The sequence below is a fragment of the Manis pentadactyla genome, chromosome 10 (assembly GCF_030020395.1).
Source record: "Manis pentadactyla isolate mManPen7 chromosome 10, mManPen7.hap1, whole genome shotgun sequence".
Lineage (NCBI taxonomy): Eukaryota > Metazoa > Chordata > Mammalia > Pholidota > Manidae > Manis > Manis pentadactyla.
In genome coordinates this window covers 38,607,799-38,626,877 of record NC_080028.1, presented here as the reverse complement: position 1 = coordinate 38,626,877, position 19,079 = coordinate 38,607,799, and the positions used below count along the sequence as shown (strand labels likewise).

Genomic DNA, 19,079 nt, shown 5'->3' with positions numbered 1-19,079 from the left:
GGGTTACGAATGGCTGAGACAGGAGCAGGCAGCTGGCTTTAGCGGGGTAGGGGGAGAACTCAGTTCCCTGGGACTCCCACTGAGAAAATACCATCCCCACCCTACCCCTGGCGCCAATTTCCAGGCGAGGGGACTGAGAGATGCCAAGGAGGCAAACAGTCCCGTAAATTAGGGATGGAGTTGGGGGGGTACTGGGGAGTCTCTGAGGTAGGAGGGAAGAAATATGATAAGATGGGGAGTGATGGGGGGTGTGGGTAGAGGAATAGGAGCAGCTGCCAAAAAAGAGAGGAAGAGGAACAGAAACATCACACAAAGGCAGTTTGGAAAAAGAAATTTGTTTTATTCCTCTTTGCACAGAGCAGTATATGAAGGTGGCTATCTCCTGACTCCATACATCACTTGACACAAAAATGCCCCTTCAAATAATGCCATTATCAACCCCACTTCAGTCTTAGAGAACTAGCAGTTAGTGGGTGGGGTAGGGCTCTTTCTTAAGTTTCAGGAAGGTTTTTTGAGAGATTTTTGTGGCAAGTATTTGGGTCAAGGGGAAAGATTAGACCGAAGAGTAGATGTTCCATCCTCCATCCTCCTGGGGAAATCCAAACCCCAAAGGTCTTCTGAGGAAAGACAACCCTCTCAGTGACCTAGGGAGGGGAAGAGCCCAGAACTACCTGGCTGTAAGGCTGACGTGGAGGGAAGACAGGGTTGAGTAGCCAAGACTGTAGACCCAAGGTAGAGGAATGACATGTATGAGGGAGCGATGAAGACTGACAGCCCAGAGGTCTAAGCCATAAATTCCACCCCCTCCCCAGTTCTGAACACTCTTCTTCCCTAGACTAGTGGAGTTTTAGTTCAGAGACTGGCTTTACTCCAGGGCACAAATAGGACAGGACAGGCCAAGACCCCACAGGTAGTGAAGGTGGAGAGTTAAGGGAGTGGACCAAGAGATGGGCGCTCCCACAATGAACACCCACAGACCACAGCAGTTTCTGAAGCTATAAGCCAGATCAGGGAATAGAATGCAGTTGTGACTGAAACACAGAATTTTATAAACCCTATCCAGTAACATTTAAATTGCTTCTTTCACTTTATCCCCTACCTGTGAGCTGTTCTCAATCTTTTTTCCAAGGCCAGAGGATGGGATAGTAAGAAGGAATGGGAGAAAATGCTGAAACCTGCAAGTGGGGCTGTAGCTGAGACTGAATATACCTCTCCCAACCCCTAGTCTATAGAAAAGAATTCTCTCTCTCCTCCCCTTGCTGGACATATGGGCTGTTGGGATGAAGGCCTGGATAAAGGCAAGGGGAGAAAAACACTCAGCACATTCTTTCTCCTGCTTTGATCTGAAGTACAGCTGCAGCAAAGGGCACAAACGTTAAGGAGACAATATGGGGGAAAGGAAAGCATGAGAGCATAACCCAGTCTAGAAAGGAAGAGGGTGCTTCCCCCACCCTGCATCCAAATCTGCCAGGAGCTTTACTCCCAGAACTTCGAAAAAGTGAGAAGGACAGGTAAGAATATAGGGGGTGGTGGGGGCAACCACAGACAGGATGGAGATTTAAGGATCTCTTGTGATCCCCAAGATGACCCTGAGAGCATCAGTTGGGGGACTGGATGAGAAGACACAGCAGACATGTGGATTTTCTGAGGGGATGAGGAGCCAGGAATGGGAGGGTCTTCACCGAAGGAGTGACCACTTGATCTGTTCTTTGGCTGACTGCAGCACCTGCAGGGACAAGGGCAGCATTGAGGGGCTTGATGAGGGGCAGGACAGGGATGGGGATGGGGGCTCTCCTTCCCCTCACTTGCCTTCCCTGTCCTTAGAAGAATGGCAAATAGGAAATCCCCAAGGATAGAGGGACAGGAAGAAGCTCTCTAAGACCCTAGAGGATTGTCAGTTTGGGAAATTCCAAAAAAATTCAAATCCACTGGGGGGATGAAGAGAGAAGAGGTATACCTGGGAGGAAAGAAAAAAACTGGGGGTTACTAGACATATGTTAAAAAAGGGGGGAGGGATTTACCACATCCAGATGGACTTCTTCGTGAGAATTCGAGTGGTTAGAAAACAGAATCCCTCCCTTGCCCCCGCATCAGGTAGACAATCTATCTGCAAAGTAGCAGGATGGATCTGCAAAACTGGCACATTGTATGAATGCATTCCAGCTTAGCCCTCATTTGAATAATAAGAGAAAAAGAGAGAGTGTGTGTTCATGCACACAGACCATCTGCTTAAGGCAAGCCTCTGCTGGGGAATAAATCACTGAATGAGGCATCAGGAAGGGAGGGTTTGAAGGGTATAGAGCAGGGCTGACAGCCACTGCTCACATAAAACTGGGATAGGAGCTGGGGTGGGGCAGGGGGCATTTGGTTGTATGAATCCCACTTCTCTAGAATTAAGAGGGGGCCAAGGAAGATGTGTCCTCAGTCTAGTCTCATGCAGACTTGGTGGGTAGGGGTGGAATGCTCTTCTAGCCTCTTTAGTGACCCAGTTCATCTGGAGAAGAAGAAGGAAGTCATACCTGAGACACAGTCTGCTCCGTAAGGGGAACATCTTCACCCTGTGGCACAGAAAGACAAGCATTCAGGGAAGGAGAAAGTGGGAATAAAACCTGAAGTTTGGTATTGGAGAAGAAAGAGGTGGTCCTTAAACTGAAGCCAAGGGCAGATGCCCTAAACTTCTCGGTCCCTTCCCGGGACTAGTACAGCCACAGTTTTACTTGACCAGAGGGACTGTGAGCAAAAAAGGGTCATTTTATCCACCCTCTGTTTTAAGGAAGGAGGACTTTTTAAAAGATGTATTAATTCCAACTAATCAGCAGGTTATCTGATCTTCAACTTGGGGGTGGGAGACCTGATTCCCTAGTCAGAGAAGATCTCCACCGAATATCAATATCACTAGGGAAAGGATGAGGGGGAGCCAGGGGTAGTTTAATGGATCCCGCAAGGCCTGATGGGTAACGACAGCATGTTAATTTCAAGAAATAAACTGCTGCAATAGCAGCCTGAGAAAAGGAAGGAGGGAGTTGGGGGGGGGGGACCCTCTCTCTTGCCACATAGAGACATATGTTACAGGAGAAGATTAAACTATGCAAATTGAGCCCACAGCAGTTAAGGGAGAAGATTTCCCATTACCCAGCACTGTCAGCCTTCACTCTGTGGAGGTCAGAGCTGGGACATTCTGTGAATGGAGAAATTTGCTTTGCTCAGATAGCTCTGCAACCCCACAATTTGCTGGTGGGCTCTTTCTGCATCCACCATTACCTCCCCCAACAGACTTGGAGCCTTCTATGGCTAACTTTCTGGTATCACTAGCTACAAGGAAGACTCAGGTTTCAGCAGGTAAGTGCTTCCTGATGGACAAGTGATGTCCTCAGTTATGTAAGACATTAAAAGACAGGGAAGACACTCCTCTGCCTCAGATGATTGGGATCCATCCCCAAAGGAAAAATAAGCCAATTTCAAGTTCCTTTATAGTTTCAGAACCATCGATATTAAGATTTTTTAAATTTCCTCTTTAATTTAATAAGTATATATTAAATGTCTACTCTGTTCAAAGACTGTAGGAGATACTAGGTACCAGGCTAGGGGCAGAAATATGTTCCTTCTGTTTCCCTTCTTGAGACAATGAGAATTTGAAACGGAAAGAGAAGGTTGTATGTATTCTACAAGTCCCAACCCTTAACTGCATTTAATAGGTCTGGCCCTGGAGGATGAGTAGATGGGAAGATGTAGGGGAACACACTCCTGCTTACCCTTAATGCCACTCGGTGTACCACTTGCTGGGGATCACTCTCTAGGATCACCCTAAAAAGACAAAAAAGAGATCACCATTCATTCTTCCCTGAAGGGCCAACTTACTGTGGGTATACTCTGGTCACTTGGCCTACTTGCCTTAGGACAGGGGCAGTTATCCTATCCCCTAACCCCTAAACTGCTACTTTTGCAATATAACAATGCTCAACCCACATCCAGGAAGATCCAGGCAGGTCAGAGAACTCACCCTCCATCTACGATCTCATCCACAGCCAAGAAGAGCCCTTCCATGTTCTCCAGCAGAGCTCGCTTTTCCACATTTTTCCTGAGTCCCCAAGAGAAGAGAAATACCAGCCTGTGTGTGAAAGGAACCCTAGGATACTGTCTGACCAATACATTAGACCAATAAATGTCTCTACCAGCCACACAAAGAAGTAGAGAGGTAAATAAGAACTTTCTGGTTAATCTACTCTAAACCTCTTCCTATTCTTACTTGCTGAGTAAGGATCAGGAATGTCAGGAAAGAAATTTTAAAAAATCAGTGAATTCAAAGGTTGATTATCCAGAGCTATTGTTTCTCTCCTACCTGTCATGATGCTGCTTGTTACATTGTTCATAAACACTGACACCAGTGTGTGGAAAAAAGGGAATAAACAGAGCTAAAACTCAACCTGGAGGTGGCAGGAGGTGGGAAGGGTTCAGTACAAACTCTACTTGCACTCAAACTCTGACAAACCTGAGCTTCTTCCCCTCTCCTCCCCCTCCCTCACCAGCTGTGCTCAGGCCTTGAAAAGAAGCCCAGCTCAGGGGTTTGGAGTACTCAGGACGCACCTCCACCAGCCTTGGAGACAGTAGGTGGTGCAAGTGGCCAGTCACATCCATCAGTTTGACTCTTTCTCTAGATCACTGAAATGAAATCTCTTCATTCAGCTGGCTAAGAAATATATCATCCTGTTTCTAAGGAAATCTGAGCTATTCACCCTGCTGATTTTGTCTGGCTGAGAGCACTTGCTCTTCTGCTCTGGATGGCTGTCTGCACTGGGCTCACTTGGGAGCTGCTCAGTGAATGAAGTTCAGAGCCTTGATGTTTTCAGGAAAAGTACCTTATATCTCTTCTATTGCCCATCTATGTCGGATACAGAGGGCTGGTGGGGAGGTAAAAGGAGAGGAGAGAATAAATGTCCCATTCTTCCTGTTCTACAGAAGGGAAAAACTTAGGGCCAGGAGTGAAAAATTAGGGGTGTTGCCTCCATTCCCAACGTACTGATGTTTCATTTGGGACATTCCCTATGCTTGCCTTTTCTCTACCTCTAATGTAAAAAATGAAGCCCAAGAAAGCACCTTGAGGATGCTTCGAACTCTTGACAGAGACACGAGCCACTGGGGAATGAGAGAGTACACAGAGGTGAGGATTCTGCTCCCTCCCAATCCTGTTTCTGAGAACTATTTCACAGAAAGGACATCCTCTCATTCTAGTCCTCCCCATCAGTATGAATTACTATGAAATAATAAGGCCACTTCTCAAGGTAAATCAACTGCCTAATCCCCCACAAATCCTTGGACCTTAAGAATAGTGACTTTCTCTCCCACACAGATGTTAAGAACGGACTGCTTACCTCAGCATCTGGCTCAAAGAGTCAAAGAGGCAGTTCAGAACAGCCATGAGCATCAGCTGTTGAGAGATAGAGGCAGCAAAGGATAAAGTTCAAGGCCCTGAAAGCTGCTACTTGAAAACAAAACCCTCTAACTCATTAAGCATCAAAAGACACAGGTTTTCAAAAAGGACCAAAAGCAGAAGGTGGAAGTGAGAGCAAAACAGGAAGCAGACCTGTGGTTTCTCATAGAAATAGATTCTGCTCCATGATCTCACAGTTTGAGGTCTTTGTTTGGCAAGACTGTTCAAAGAGAACTTTCCTGTCATAGTCCTCCACATCTTTACCAACTATATTTGATATCTTAGATAGAGAAACCATTAACCAAGCAATAGCTGAAGTCATAGAACTAGGGAAAAAGTGTGGGGTTTGAGGTCAAATATGGGCTTAAACCCCAGCTGAGCCAAGTCTAGCTATGTGACCCTGGGAAAGTCATTCAGTTAAATCACATGAAACTGCTACTTTTGCAGTATAACAGTGCTCAAACACTAGTAATTTCATATGGTTCCTCATGGTTTGGTTTCCTCATCTATAAAACAAAGGTACTAATGCACATTATAAAGTGTGTAAAGTTTAAATAACAATGTACTTTACAAAGTAATTATAGCAATAAGAGCTCAGTAAGAGTTGGTTCTCTCAAACTTTTACTTGGGCCTCAAATAAGGTGGGAGCTTATTTTTACTTATCTATTCTCCTAGATGGTGCTACCTGAGATAAATAGCTTTTTCTGTGTATAGGAAGCAGGTTAGGATTATATCTACAGCCTTCTCAAGTGACCCATTCAGAATGTATGGCTTCAGCATGACCCAGAATGTTGGCTAACTGACCCAAACTCAGATAGGCGTAGACCCTTCCCAGCAGGAGCAAGCATCACCCACCCCCACGCTGACCACAGTTCAGAAATCCACCTTAAAAAACACTATCCAGAGGGAGGGATAAGGGCGGGGAAAAAGAAAGGGGGCCTTACGATTAGCATGTATAATGTGGGGCGGGGCATAGGGAGGGCTGTGCAACACAGAGAAGACAAGTAGTGATTCTATAGCATCTTACTACGCTGATGGACAGTGACTCTAATGGGGTTTGTGGGGGGGACTTGGTGAAGGGGGGAGTCTAGTAAACATAATGTTATGTAATTGAAGATTAATGATAACAAAATGAAAATAATAAATTAAAAGAAACACTATCCAGGGAAGGCCACTGATATGTTAGTATGTATTAAGTATGTATGGCGTCCCCTACATGGAAATAAAAGAGAAATCAGGCAAAACTTCTATTTGAGGTTGATTCATTTGCTAGGCCATGTTTGTGAGGCTGGCAGGGATCTCTCACAATTTCATTAACCCAGTCAGAAGCCAGAGGGACATGGCACTCCAAAGGCCAAGAACCAGTAACTACATCCTGCCTGTGGTTTAGGAAGTGAGACCAGAGAAAGCAAAGAGGGGTGGGGATTCTCACCTCATTTTCATAGGAGCTGCCAATCACGTAAAAATAAAGATCAATACTGCTTTTGTATACTACTGTTAGGCCTTCTAAAAGGGCGATCTCACCTAGGGGAGAAAAAGGTGGAAAGAGTGGGTGGCCTGAGACAAGAAGTAGAATAGGAGTTCCGTTCACTCCAGGTACCCAGCTGTTTGGGGCTGAGGGAAGGTAGGCTGTAATGACTCCCAAAGACCAAAGTTGACCTGATTTTTCTTTTTAGGTGGTAGAAGAGGGAGGGAAGTATAAACCTGGGGAAATCTAAATGTATCTTCTCCTCTAACCACCCTCCCCCTCCCACTACCCTTATTTCCCTCCTTGTATATGAGACAGGATACTAGTCGATCCTTCAGAGGTGAAAATGCAGAGCGGTCACCTTTACAGACTTCCATTTACCTGCCCTAATGGATGCGGTACAATAAGCAGAGCTGCAGTTAAATTTGTCAAGTGAGGCTCATAAATCCAGGGACTAGACAGGTAGCTAACAGCCAACCTTCCAGCATGGTATTCCCACGTGAGGTACACTCACCTCCCCATTACATTTCTGAAGAGTTTATTATACGAAAGGAGGAGGGAAAAAAGAGAGAAAGGAGGCAGAGTGATTTTTATCCATTCTCTGCAGTCCTGCTGACACCCTCTTCCCACCATGGTTCCCCCAACACAGGAAGTAGTTGAAAGGAAAATGACCTACTGTCAGTCCGATGGGTCTTGTTGAAAATGTTCTTCTCAAAGGCCTTTTGCTCCTTGACACTGGGGTAGGTGTCGTCATAGTACTGGTCAGAGGGAAAGGAGACCAGAGGGTTGGGTCATTAGGGCTGGGAGCCCAGAATGATTAGTGACTGTGTTTTGCCCTGGATCTTGGATTTCTCTCCTTTAAGGCATGCAGTGAGAGAGAAATATTGACATGAAAAGGAGAACTACAGAGGCAGGGAATGGGCCTGAGTAATAGGGGGAAAAAAAAAAAGTTTAAGGATCCTGCTGTTAAGCAGCCCCCACCTCACATTTCTCAGTCTGCATTCCAGGGGAGCAAGTCTGAAATGATTCTCAAGTGCTTCCTAGGAGCTATCCCAGGTTAGGGAGCAGTGCTATAGAAAACAAAAGGCACCAAAAACACAGACCACTTCTTTCACACCCTCACTCACTGTATGAAGCTGAGGAAGGGGGATGCCTGCAGAACCACCTCTGAAGAAAGGCAAAAACCCTAGCCTGTGCTCTCTCCTATCTTAGTTTTGTTTTCTGCAAACGGCAAGAAGAAGGAGGCAATCTAGTACTTTGCTGAGCGTCCTCCCAAGCTCTCCCTGGCACGGAGGCAGAGATGCAGGCTGCTAAATCGCTCTGCTCTTTAGGGGCTAATCCGTCGCAGTCAGCTGAAGACCTATGACAGGTCTGGCATTTAGTAACTGGGTAACTGTTTCAAAAGGTGTCCTGCATAGTTACATCCAATTACAGGGAGGAACAGCTGGTGAATTCTAAACTAATCTCTACCTGCTGATTGATTTATGCTGTGCTCGCCCGGAGTTAATACACTAGGGACAGAAAAATTTCTACAGGAGGGGGGAAAGAGATGTCCTTCCTCCTCTCTTTCAATAGACCCAAAGTTGAAACAGCACCCTGGGGAAGTCAGGAGTTATCAAACTCAGTGGTGACTACAGACATAGGGCTGAAACCCTGGAACTGCAAGACAATTCCCTGGAAAAGCCCAGGCAGAGTGACAAGATAGAGGGGAAAGGGACAGGAGTGATGGGCATGGGCAGGCTGCTTCTCTCATCTAGACACTGCTTTATTCAAAAACCAGAGTTCCAAGGCTTTTCCCTGCTCTGATGCTGATGCTGGTAACAAAGAAAGCTGAAGTCGGAGGATGGCAAGTAGAGAAACAGGGCAACTAAGAAACAAAAGCAGTTTAGGTTTTATCTGAAGGAGTCATTATATGGAAGAATTCTCAAAATTACAGTATCAAGAAATATAGTTAATAGGTAGGAACAGTCCCAAGATCCAAATCTCGGAATATGCCTGTGTCTTGCTCCTAAACTAATTAGAAAGGGAATCTCACCTTGGCAAAAAGTCGATCTCCATCGTTGTCCAGAATCAGGATGGCTTTGACAGTATACAGTGAGGGTTCCTGAAGAGATATGAACATACCTTCAGTCCTGAAGGCTCCTGCTACCACTGGCAAACTATGTACCTTTCCCTAGTCCCACTGGGGCTACAGGGGGACAGAGAGGTGTATCTGTATGACCCCTATCCCAACCTGATTAGATTTTGACATTTCTTACTGGGAATGACCAAGTTTGAATGAACTGAATTGAGGGAGGGCATTTCATGAAGGACTCCAAAGCAGCAGCAGAGAAACAGTTTTTCTGAACCACGCTCTCAGAGGGCTTAATCAAGGTAGGTCATGCTGTTATTTCCAAATATTATGCTACAGTTATTTTCCAAATTACCCTACCTCCCAGGTCTCCCATGCACAGGTGTGTATGGAATGTGACCAGATTAATTAATAGGCACTGCACAAAGCTATTTGAAAACAGGCTTGAATGCCCTGGTGTACTTGGAAGTTTCTGCAGTCCCAATGCAGTAGCAATGCAGAGGCATAAAGCAAGCCTTCCCTAAACCACCCACACACTGAGCAGAGGGAAATGAGCACGCATGCGTACACACACACTCACTCAGACACACCAGTTCTAAATGCAGCCCAGTGAGACATCCACCTTCCAAGATCTCCTCTATAATCCCAATTCGTCTACTACACTCCCGACTACCACCACTCAATTTGCAAAGACAAAAACCAATCTGAATTTGGGGGGAGTTAAGAAACAGTAAGAAGAGGATCCATCTAAGAAATACTCTGGAGCCTGGAGACAATGAGCAGGAGGGGAGTGTTCTCTCACTACCAAGAATAAAACTTCGAGGATAAAGGCTCTCACAAAGGAATCACAGCTTCAGCCTTAATGCTTGCTCGAACAACTGCAAAGCCTATCACTCAGCAAAAGCTGCGCTACTCCTGCAACTTCTAGGAAATCAGTTAACCAGGAGAGGAAGAAGAGGAAGGGAGAGGAGGCAGTGCTTTGTGTATGGAAGATGTTAGCAGACTCACATTCCTTGACTTTCTAATTAGTATTACCATGATATCCCTTCTCTGGGCTATGAGACAAGACTGTTGCTTTGCTACCTCCCTTCTCTGGCTTTAGGAAACCCACAGTCCTCACAGGGGCCAAACATTCGTCACGCATGTGTTTAACAAAGACCCAAGAGTAAGGAAGAATCACTGCCAAAGATCCAGAAACTGCCGTCTCTACAAAGGTAAACTGTCCCATGAGGCTCCAGGAGGTTTATGGTTCCATGTAAAAAACCAATCCTAGGCTCAGGGAATTAAGAATGAGAGTACAGGGAACCCGGTCTTTTGACAACAGGGTGATGAAGAATGAAAGCTTTCCCCACTTGAATTCTTGAAAATAGCACTTTTGTGTTTTGTTCACTAATATATTCGAAGTGTCCAGAAAAATGCCTGACACATACTAAACTCTCAATATTTGTTAAATGATTATGAGAATAAATGAAGTTTGAGGAAGTAAAAATTTCTTGATGTAGTAAGCATCTGGGGACCCTCTTATAATTAGACTGTCATGTCTAGGTAGATTTTTTTAAGGTGTCATTGATATACAATCTTATGCTCATGTTTCACATGAGCAACATTGTGGTTACTACATTCCCCCCTATTATCAAGTCCCCACCACATACCCCATTACAGTCACTGTCCATCAACACAGTCTAGGTAGATTTTTGGCTTGGGTGTTATTACTACCAACTTCTCTCTCCTCTGATAAATACTCCTTAGAGAAGTTCCCACCCTATCCACATTGCTCTCTGGAATAAATACTCTCTCAAACTAAGGGACTGTGTGTCTAGCAGAGAGAAGTCCTCGAGTCTCATCTAAAAGATCAAAAATGGAGATTTCCTACCTGGAGCAGATTTCCTACCTCCTAAACCCACAAGAAAGATCTTCCCAAAAAGGAGGCTCAATTCTATGGCAACTTAGATCCTGAATTCACCAAAAGGGAGACACCAATGGGAATGAGTTTCTTTAACAGAGGCCAAGTCCGCAGAGAAACAACTAGAATAAATAATTTTTCCCACAACCTTTTCCCTGGAACTCTGGCTCTGTTCCTCCATCCACATTTGAAGCAACTTCCAAGAGCTACCTAAAAGTTTAAACCGGGTATTGATGTGGCATAAGTAACTTGTTCTTGCAGCCACAAAGGCAGGCAGGCATCCCTACAAAGAATGGATCCCAAAGATAAGAAAAATCCCTATGGCCACCAGCCAACTAGGAGAGTCAATGTCCTTTTTAGCCAATGGGTTTGAGTGCCTAAAACAGGTGGCACAGAGAGAAATAGACTCCTAGATTCTATTCCTGGCTCTTTTCACTGGCTTCCTAGAAGATGTTATCAAGGAAACCCCCAAAATAGAAACAGTGGATCTTCCTGAGAAGGATAAAAGACAGGCAAAGGAAAGCAAGGAGAAGACCAGATCTGACTTATTACAGCTCTGGAAGGGAGAGGAAGGCATTAGAGAAAAGGCTGGTCATTTCAAACTTCCAAAGGAGTAACCACAACAAAGCTGAGAATTTAGGCAAGAGCTTAAATGCTGCTTTAACCTCCCTTTTGCTACAGCTGGAGCCAGCAGCTTCTCCTTTACTTCTCCTGCCACCTCCTGACTGTAGGTGGTTCCACTTCAGCCTGGGGCCTTTACCTCTCAGGACTGGGGAGGGCCAAGAGTTCCCCTCATACTATAAAACCAGCCAGTTTAAAGGGCCCAGAGGCCATTACTGGTAATATAATTTCATTTTAAGTTTTTGAAAAGGTAAAGTTTATAAATAACTCCCAGCAACTGAGAAATGGGCTTCCTGGACAATGGACTAGGCTTGACTTCATAACACCATAAATGCTGATTATTGAGAAAGAACCTATAAGCTTAGGGCCATGTTCAAAGGATTTAAAAGGTCTATTTTTCCCTCCACTCCCGAATGGGTAGCTGCTAGAAAGCTTTCGAGACAAAGTTCTGTGATGCACTGACTTTCAGAGAGCCACAGCCTGAGTGTATAACAGAACTTCACCTCAAATGCTAATGGTGACTGGAAATGATGTGTAAGGCAGATTGGTTTGTAGGATGTTGGGTGGTTAAAACAGATTTTCAAGTATGTTTTTATTATCAAGAAAAGTAGACTGGACTCCTGAAGAGAGCTCAAACAACACTGTGAAGAAGCAACTAGTCTGCTGCAAAGGAGTCTTTGATCTCAATCAGGGGCTTCTGAAGCCTGGCAAAAAACATCTCCCAGTACTCCCTCCCCCAGCATACAGAGGACTGGAGGGGAAGAGTCATTTCTAGTGCTGCCCCCTGTGGGCCTCTGGATGACCTGCAGCTTCCTCAGGATTACAGTCATTAGCAAAAATATTAAAAGGTGCTCTGAACAAAAGCTCTCTGTGTGTTTTGTAAGTCAAGCTAGGCAAGATGAGCTCTTTTCAAGCACTGAATTAAGTCTATTCACAATGTATATAGTAAGAGAACACTCTGGGGTAAGACCATGATATGCCTCCAGAAAAGGACTGAGGGAGTGTTTGGAGCAGGTAGACAGGATATTGGGGGCTATGACTAATTACTGGATTCATCTGGGGGCAGGAAGATGGAACAAGAAGCCTTTGTGAAGTTAGAGGATGCTATCCACAGAGCTGAAAGGGCACGAGTAAGAATCTGGTTGAAACTCCTAGAAAGTTCTTCATTCTCCACTTGTAAAGAAATCTTTATGGCCATGCCAAAAACTAGTACCCTGGCTTGGCAACAGGTCTTGATCAACAAAAAATAAGATGCTCTTCCCTCAATCCTATTTATAAAGTAAAACCAAGATAGTACAAACCAGGAGGAGATATTCCTATACCACTCCCAGCTCCACATGGCTAAGAGGGCATTTTGCTCCCTGACTCTGCAATAACTTCTTTAAAATGAAAAGCTCCTTTGGGATTGAGGGCTCCATTTTGCCAGTCACAAGACTAGAGACTTCGAATGGAAAAAGAATTACCTAAAGGCTTTGACAGGGAAGTACAGTTTTCACATACCACCCAAGGTTTGCTCAGATTTAAGAAACATACTTCAGGAAAGAAAGGAGCCACAGGGACCACAGAACATTAACCAGCTGATATGAAACCAAATATTGGTTATAAAAAGGAAACTGAACACAAGTCTTAGGAAGAACTGATGGCATGGAGACACCTAGAAGGAATTTTCCTATCTGACATAGATGGAAAATGTGAAAGCAGTTACCAAGAATTCTGACACTACAGGAGAGAACATCTCTGAACTCCGAAAATCCTTTCTTATAGTCTGGATCGGCCATTAACTCAAGTTCTACCTTTCTCTGGGACTCAAATTCCTCATCAGAGAAATGAGTGACCTGACCTAGATCAGCTAAGGTTACTAACTCTTTTAGGTTACAGCAGACCCCTTTGATAAGCTGATGGAATCTACAGACATTGTCACTAAAAAAACACATGAATTCAACAGTTATATCATTTCAAGGAGTTCACAGAGTTGGTTTAGAATTAAATAAGATTCTCTCTGAGGATAACAAGATGGTGTGGGGAGGAAAAAAGGGGAAAATGAGTGATACTTTTGTAAATCATCCCCTCTCCTCTGCCTTGCACCAAATAATGGCCACTAAAATATGTGTGTGGCCTTCATAAATTAATAAATATGACTGAGAAAACTAAACAGCCAGCAGGGGGAGCAAAGGTCAGCACCACACCCTCCACAGCTTTCAATGACTAAATTAGGGGGCTGTGAGACAGGCAGGACAAAGCAACCAAGCCCCAAGCTCTTCAAGAATGCAAAGGCTCCTGTCCTTTCTTAATATTCAGAAAGCCCATCTGGAGAACGTTTGCCCAGGGGCCACAAGGTCCCTAATTCTTCAACTCTATGGAAGTGAAAGAATCACAGACATGCAGGACAAAGCAAGGAGCACTGCTGGGAGGAGAGATGAATTAGCAAGCTGAAATCAGAGTGCTCCAGACCTGAGGCCTGACAGCAACCTTAGAACTTCCTGCTTTCCCAGTCCTGTAATCCAAAGTCTTCCTTTAAATATCACTCAGCAAACAGAGAAATCAAATGGGGCTAGATCTATTTCTGATGAGTCCTTGGTCATGACTTTTATCACAATTTATGTCCCCTGCCCCACCACAACTGCTCCTGAAAACAAAAAGCTAGTCTTTAAAAGACTGAATTGACAGTCTCTGTATTCATCTTTCAGCCTATCTGCTCCCCCAAATCAACCCCTGAGGCAGAATTGCTATCCTCTCTCCTAGTTTGTCTCCCTCTAAAAACTACATGAATAATAGGAGCTGGAGAAAATTGGTAGACATTAAAGCCAAATGGCTATGGATGGGGCTATCTGCCCTGAGAGTGGAAAAATTAAATGAGACACAAGCTTCATCTGCACCATCTATGACTTGTTACAAAACGGAAAAATTCCTGAAGAGACAGGGGTGGTCGAACACTAGAAGAGGTGACACAGGCTAGGGAATCTAAGGATAAAAGTCTTCTAATAGTCTGATCTGAGAGGAAGCCTAGTCTGTGCAGAATCAGGAGAGGCAGAATATGAGGGCCCCTTGAAGTACAGGCATCTTACAATGTTCATGGACTCAACATCCCAATCCACCTTCATCAGGTGCCTGTGGGCACTCTGCCTTCCATCTTCTAATTACTCTCACGTGAGTGGAGAGGTAGGCACTGATTCTTTATGGCCATTCCATCTCCTCTAGTTCCCTTTTCCAGAACTAGCTCTCTTGTTAATATCCTGACTCTAACCTAGTCATGTTGATGGAGTAAAGTAAAAAAGAGCAAGTATCTGGATGAAAAAGATCCTACATCTGCCACTAGGCTCCCTCAAGTATCTAGATAATTGCACTCATCCTCTGCCTCCCAGGGAAGACCTGGCTTCTCAAGGGTTTGGCTTTCTTCACATAGAGGCCCCCTCCTCTCCTGACCATGTGACAGCTCCCCTAGACCTTTGATATAATTTATACCTTGCCAGGGACCAACTCTTTCCCACCACTGTGAAGGAGAGGGAAAAAATATATATAAATACGTCGGAAATCTATAACGAGGTCTTCTTGGAGGGCAAGACATGGGGAGAGTTAGAAGCAGCGCCAATTGCTCTTTGGGGGTTTTAGTTCAAGCCGAGGTCTGCTTCCAGCAATCAACCATTAAAACAAGCAGGCCAGAGTAACAGCACAGTTTATTCTGATCATTTAATTTGAAGTGTCAATAAATTAAACTTCAATCAATTAAACTAGGTGTGCAATAACCCAGATGGACACCCCGACACCAACATAATCACAATAAAATTTTTTATGGCTGCCAGGGACCTCACCGGGGGCAGTGCTGGCACTGCTCGCGCCCTGGCTGAGAAATATATCTCCACAGTGCAGGAGCGAGGAGATTGCTTCTCCTAACGAAATGGAGGGGCCACGCACCAGCAAGGACGCAGCTGGAAGAGGGGCACAGGGGACTGCCAGGAACGAGATGGGAGTGCTTTGGGGGCTTAATGTAATTGATACCTTTGCCCAGAGCCGGGGGAGGGGGCATTTAGGCCAAGTACCTCTACAGTTAGTGCCAAAGGAATTTAACAAAGGCCCCATTAAGATGATTCAGGAAGCGAAGGCCACAGAGCAATATCAACCTTTAAGAGTCTTTGATGTATTTTGCATAGTTTCCTCCTTCATATAAATGCATACTCACATGCACTCCGGATGCCCTGATTTTTGAATGAGGCTTTGAATTCAGGACTTGGTCAATGTTTTGGGATAAAAATGTTATTAAGGGGAGAGAAAGTTAGAATTAAGATGTCTATTCTGTAAAGCCCTGGAAAAGCACTCAGAAAGTGAATCCTGAGAGGATTAGGAAAAATGAAACCTATGAGAAAAGATTTAAGGATCTAGACTGCTAGAGTAATTCAGTTTTGTAAAAAAAAGTAAAGGGGGAAGGGAGGAAGGGGATAAGTCGTTATCTTTAAGATTCCATAGGTTATAAATAGTGACCTGCAGAGATTCCATAGGTTATATATAAGTGACCTGCAGAGATCCTTCTCCATTCACAACTAAGAGGAGAACCAGCCCAAATAGCAGAAGAAGCTGAGTCCAAAAATGCAGGCTGGAAACATTTATTAAGCACTGTACGGGAAGATAAAGAGTCTCTTTCCTTAAAGACTACAAGAAGACCTGAGAAAAACTGGACAAATCTGCTTGAAATCAAGGACCGGACTACTTAATTCTAGAAAGAAATGCAATCCACTGAGAAGTACCTAAGTAAAAGAACCTATTGGTATTTAGAAATTCCCATAATCAGATCAACTGTAATTCAGTAGAGAAGGGAGCTAAGGTAAGATCCAAGGATTCCTCATATTTTTCATAATGAAGATGGCAACCTAAGAATTGCGAGATGCTGCTGAATAAAAAGGAGGGGATGAGATAAAAAGGAGCAGAGAGGAAGTGAATCTGATGGAGCTAAATTTTGTGGGCCAGTATGAGGGTTGTGAGAAGAGGAATAAAAATTTAGGAAATACCACCTGATTCTCAACTAGGGTTCCTCAGCTGAACCACGGAATACTAAAAACTATTTAAATGACTGTTCTCTTACTTCTCTCAAAGATGGTAAAAACTACTGCCATTGTGGATAGGAGGAGAGAAGTTAATTCACTGCATCTAATGGATGCCTTAAGGTTTAACTGGCTCCTAGAAGTCCAGCTGAGAAAGGCTGGAATTGTGAGAAAGATATTAATCCTTAATTGGAGGTCCCAAACACAATGAAATTATAATGGAAAAAATTGTTGGAAAGAGCTGACACAAAAGAAGGAAAATACTAGTTTAATATCCTAAAAACTAGAGACCAGCACACAAACTGCTACCTGTCAGTACTTTGTCCGCAACCAAAGCTTTATATAACTGATGATTGAAAGTACAACTTTACATACTGAAGAAGTGGAAAGCCCATTACAAGAGAATTTACAGTAACATCAGAGAGAGACTTGGTCTGCCAGGATGAAGAATCAAAATTCAATCCTAGTTTTGACATGGGCTTCCTCGAGGAAGCCCCTTTCCATATATTTGGGTTCCCGTAACCCCATTACATAGATTTCATAACAAAGAATCAGTATAGTTTTTAAAGGCAAGTTGAGTGGTACCTGACTAAGTTAGCAGAGATCTATCTGTGAAAGCAGCATCTTACACACAGATTAAGATGTATATAATATAAGAAAGAATCCGGTTGAAATAGATTTCATTGCGGAAGGAGACTGAGAAACTGAAATAAGAGAAAATGTGAAAACAAGAGACTCACATATACCTCCCTCAACTCACCACCACACACAGACCCCCTGTTAAAAGGGCTCCCCAGGTATCTTCTCCCTCACTCCTTTACCTCTATGCAGGCTCCCTTGTAAACAAGTAGGGAGCAGTCCAAAGTTTTCTAAAATCCTCCAAAGAAACGCATTACCTGGAATTTATCCTAGTCTGTTAACTGGTTAAGAATACTGGTTAACTGCCTGGCACAGAAAAAAAATTAAAAACTACTCAGACTTTAAGCTTCCTACCTAGACTTGACCAACCCGTATGATTAAGAAGGAATTATCTGTACCTTTGCCATTTTGAAAGAAGGGAAGTGAAACCTGTTATTCTCTTTTGCCCATTGAGGATCTGGAAGTGTACAAGTACTAGAGCTGAAGGAAAGGAAAAGACAAGAAAGCATCTTTGGGAAGAGCCTAGAGTTCAACTCAACCAAGGACGGAGGCTGGGGGTTAAATTCCCATACACACATATACACTAGAATCCCCAAGTTGCAAAACAGGGCACTTTTGAGAGAAATGCTCTAATCCAGTTTTAAAGAAAGGGTAATAGTATTTCATTTGTTTGAACAAGCAAAAAGGATCATCTGGACAAGGGAGCTAATACATGCCTTTAGCCACCAAAATTCTCATATAACTAGGAGAGTTAGCAGCCAAGATCCTACAGTAAGAGTCCCTAAAACCTAAGTGGGGAGAGATAAAGAGAACAGAATAAAGGGTCTTGAAAAATATTCCACAATCCATCCTAACTCTATCAGGTATTCCAGAACTTTGACAGAAGAACCCTGATGATCACGATGAACCTATGTGATAGTGGTAACAGGAAGCCGAAGCAAAAAGAATAGTTTTTTGAAGGAATGTAACGGAATTATCAACGGAGAGTCCAACTGTGACAATCATCAGAGGAGCCTGTGATGACAAACACCTGCACTCTGTTTCTTTATAATCTGGGGCGAGTCTGGAGGTTTGGGAAAACTCAAATCAGGACATAATCCAAAATGCTCAGAATTAGTGGGACACCTGAAGGACCCCAATCTAGTACGCTTATGACCCTGTCTGTCCTAAGGCCACCATGTGCTCCCTTCAACTTTCCACCGATTCTGCCCTCTCCCCAGCTGAGGTTCCTACTCTAAAACCGAGGCTTCAGCTCCTGCACTAGGCCACACGCTTATTCCAGGAGCGGGCAGAACCTTCGGCCCTCAAGGTATTACCAGGAACTCCCCTTTCCCTTCCTCCCAATCAGGCTGAACCCAGACTCCCGGTCCCTCTGGACACCGCAGCACCTCAGCCGCCCCTCCGGCTCCTACCAAAATCAGCGCCTCCATCTTGCCCCGAAGCTGGTGCAGACGTGGAGCCTCAAACGCAACGCCGCCGCTGATTGGCCCTATGTCTTCATTAGACCCCGCCCAGGATTAAGATTATTGGACTACATAGCTCTGTTGACCAATCAGCACGCTAACTTGCCTAGTGAAAGCAAGGTGTCCAGCCAGAAAGCGCAGATCTTTGATTGTCAGCTTAAATACTCAATAAAATGCCCCAACCTCTACTGAATGGGGCGGGAGGGTCAATGGGGGCGGGGTTGTTTCCATGGAGAACAGAGGAAGCGATTATTAATTTTCAATTGGCAGAACGGAGGGCACGTGACATCGTCGGCCTGACTTAGCAACTTTAATCTGCACTTCCTTTAGGGGGCGCTGTGTCTCCTTAGCCCTCAACACCGGCAGCTCCTGACAGATCCGACCGTAATCCCTATTCCAAGAGCATCCCCAGCCAGGTCCCTGATATGGTAGCTTTGGCCAAAACGTACACTG

The 19,079-nt window shown here is 44.4% G+C and overlaps 1 protein-coding gene across 2 annotated transcripts; it reads right to left on the bottom strand.

Annotated features, from left to right (window-relative positions):
* Window positions 1-319: 319 nt before the first annotated feature.
* Window positions 320-18,674, bottom strand: COPZ1 (COPI coat complex subunit zeta 1). 2 transcript variants are annotated; one of them, XM_036915340.2, is made up of 9 exons: window positions 18,576-18,674; window positions 8,932-9,000; window positions 7,573-7,654; window positions 6,861-6,952; window positions 5,370-5,425; window positions 4,001-4,108; window positions 3,753-3,804; window positions 2,520-2,558; window positions 320-1,726 (listed from the first exon to the last, which is right to left on the bottom strand). In XM_036915340.2, the coding sequence occupies exons 1-9, from the start codon at window positions 18,591-18,593 to the stop codon at window positions 1,679-1,681; spliced, it is 564 nt and encodes a 187-aa protein (XP_036771235.1). In that variant the 5' UTR covers window positions 18,594-18,674; the 3' UTR covers window positions 320-1,678. The 2 variants fall into 2 exon arrangements, with proteins under 2 accessions (XP_036771235.1, XP_036771236.1); XM_036915341.2 differs by having other exon boundaries at window positions 4,001-4,078; window positions 18,576-18,672.
* Window positions 18,675-19,079: the final 405 nt, after the last annotated feature.

Coding starts and splice junctions, on each gene's coding strand:
- COPZ1 (XM_036915340.2), bottom strand. Junction 6,953..7,572: donor CAAGACCCATCGGACTGACA/GTAGGTCATTTT, acceptor TTTCTCCCCTAG/GTGAGATCGCCCTTTTAGAA. Junction 4,109..5,369: donor TCTTTGAGCCAGATGCTGAG/GTAAGCAGTCCG, acceptor TTTCACACACAG/GCTGGTATTTCTCTTCTCTT.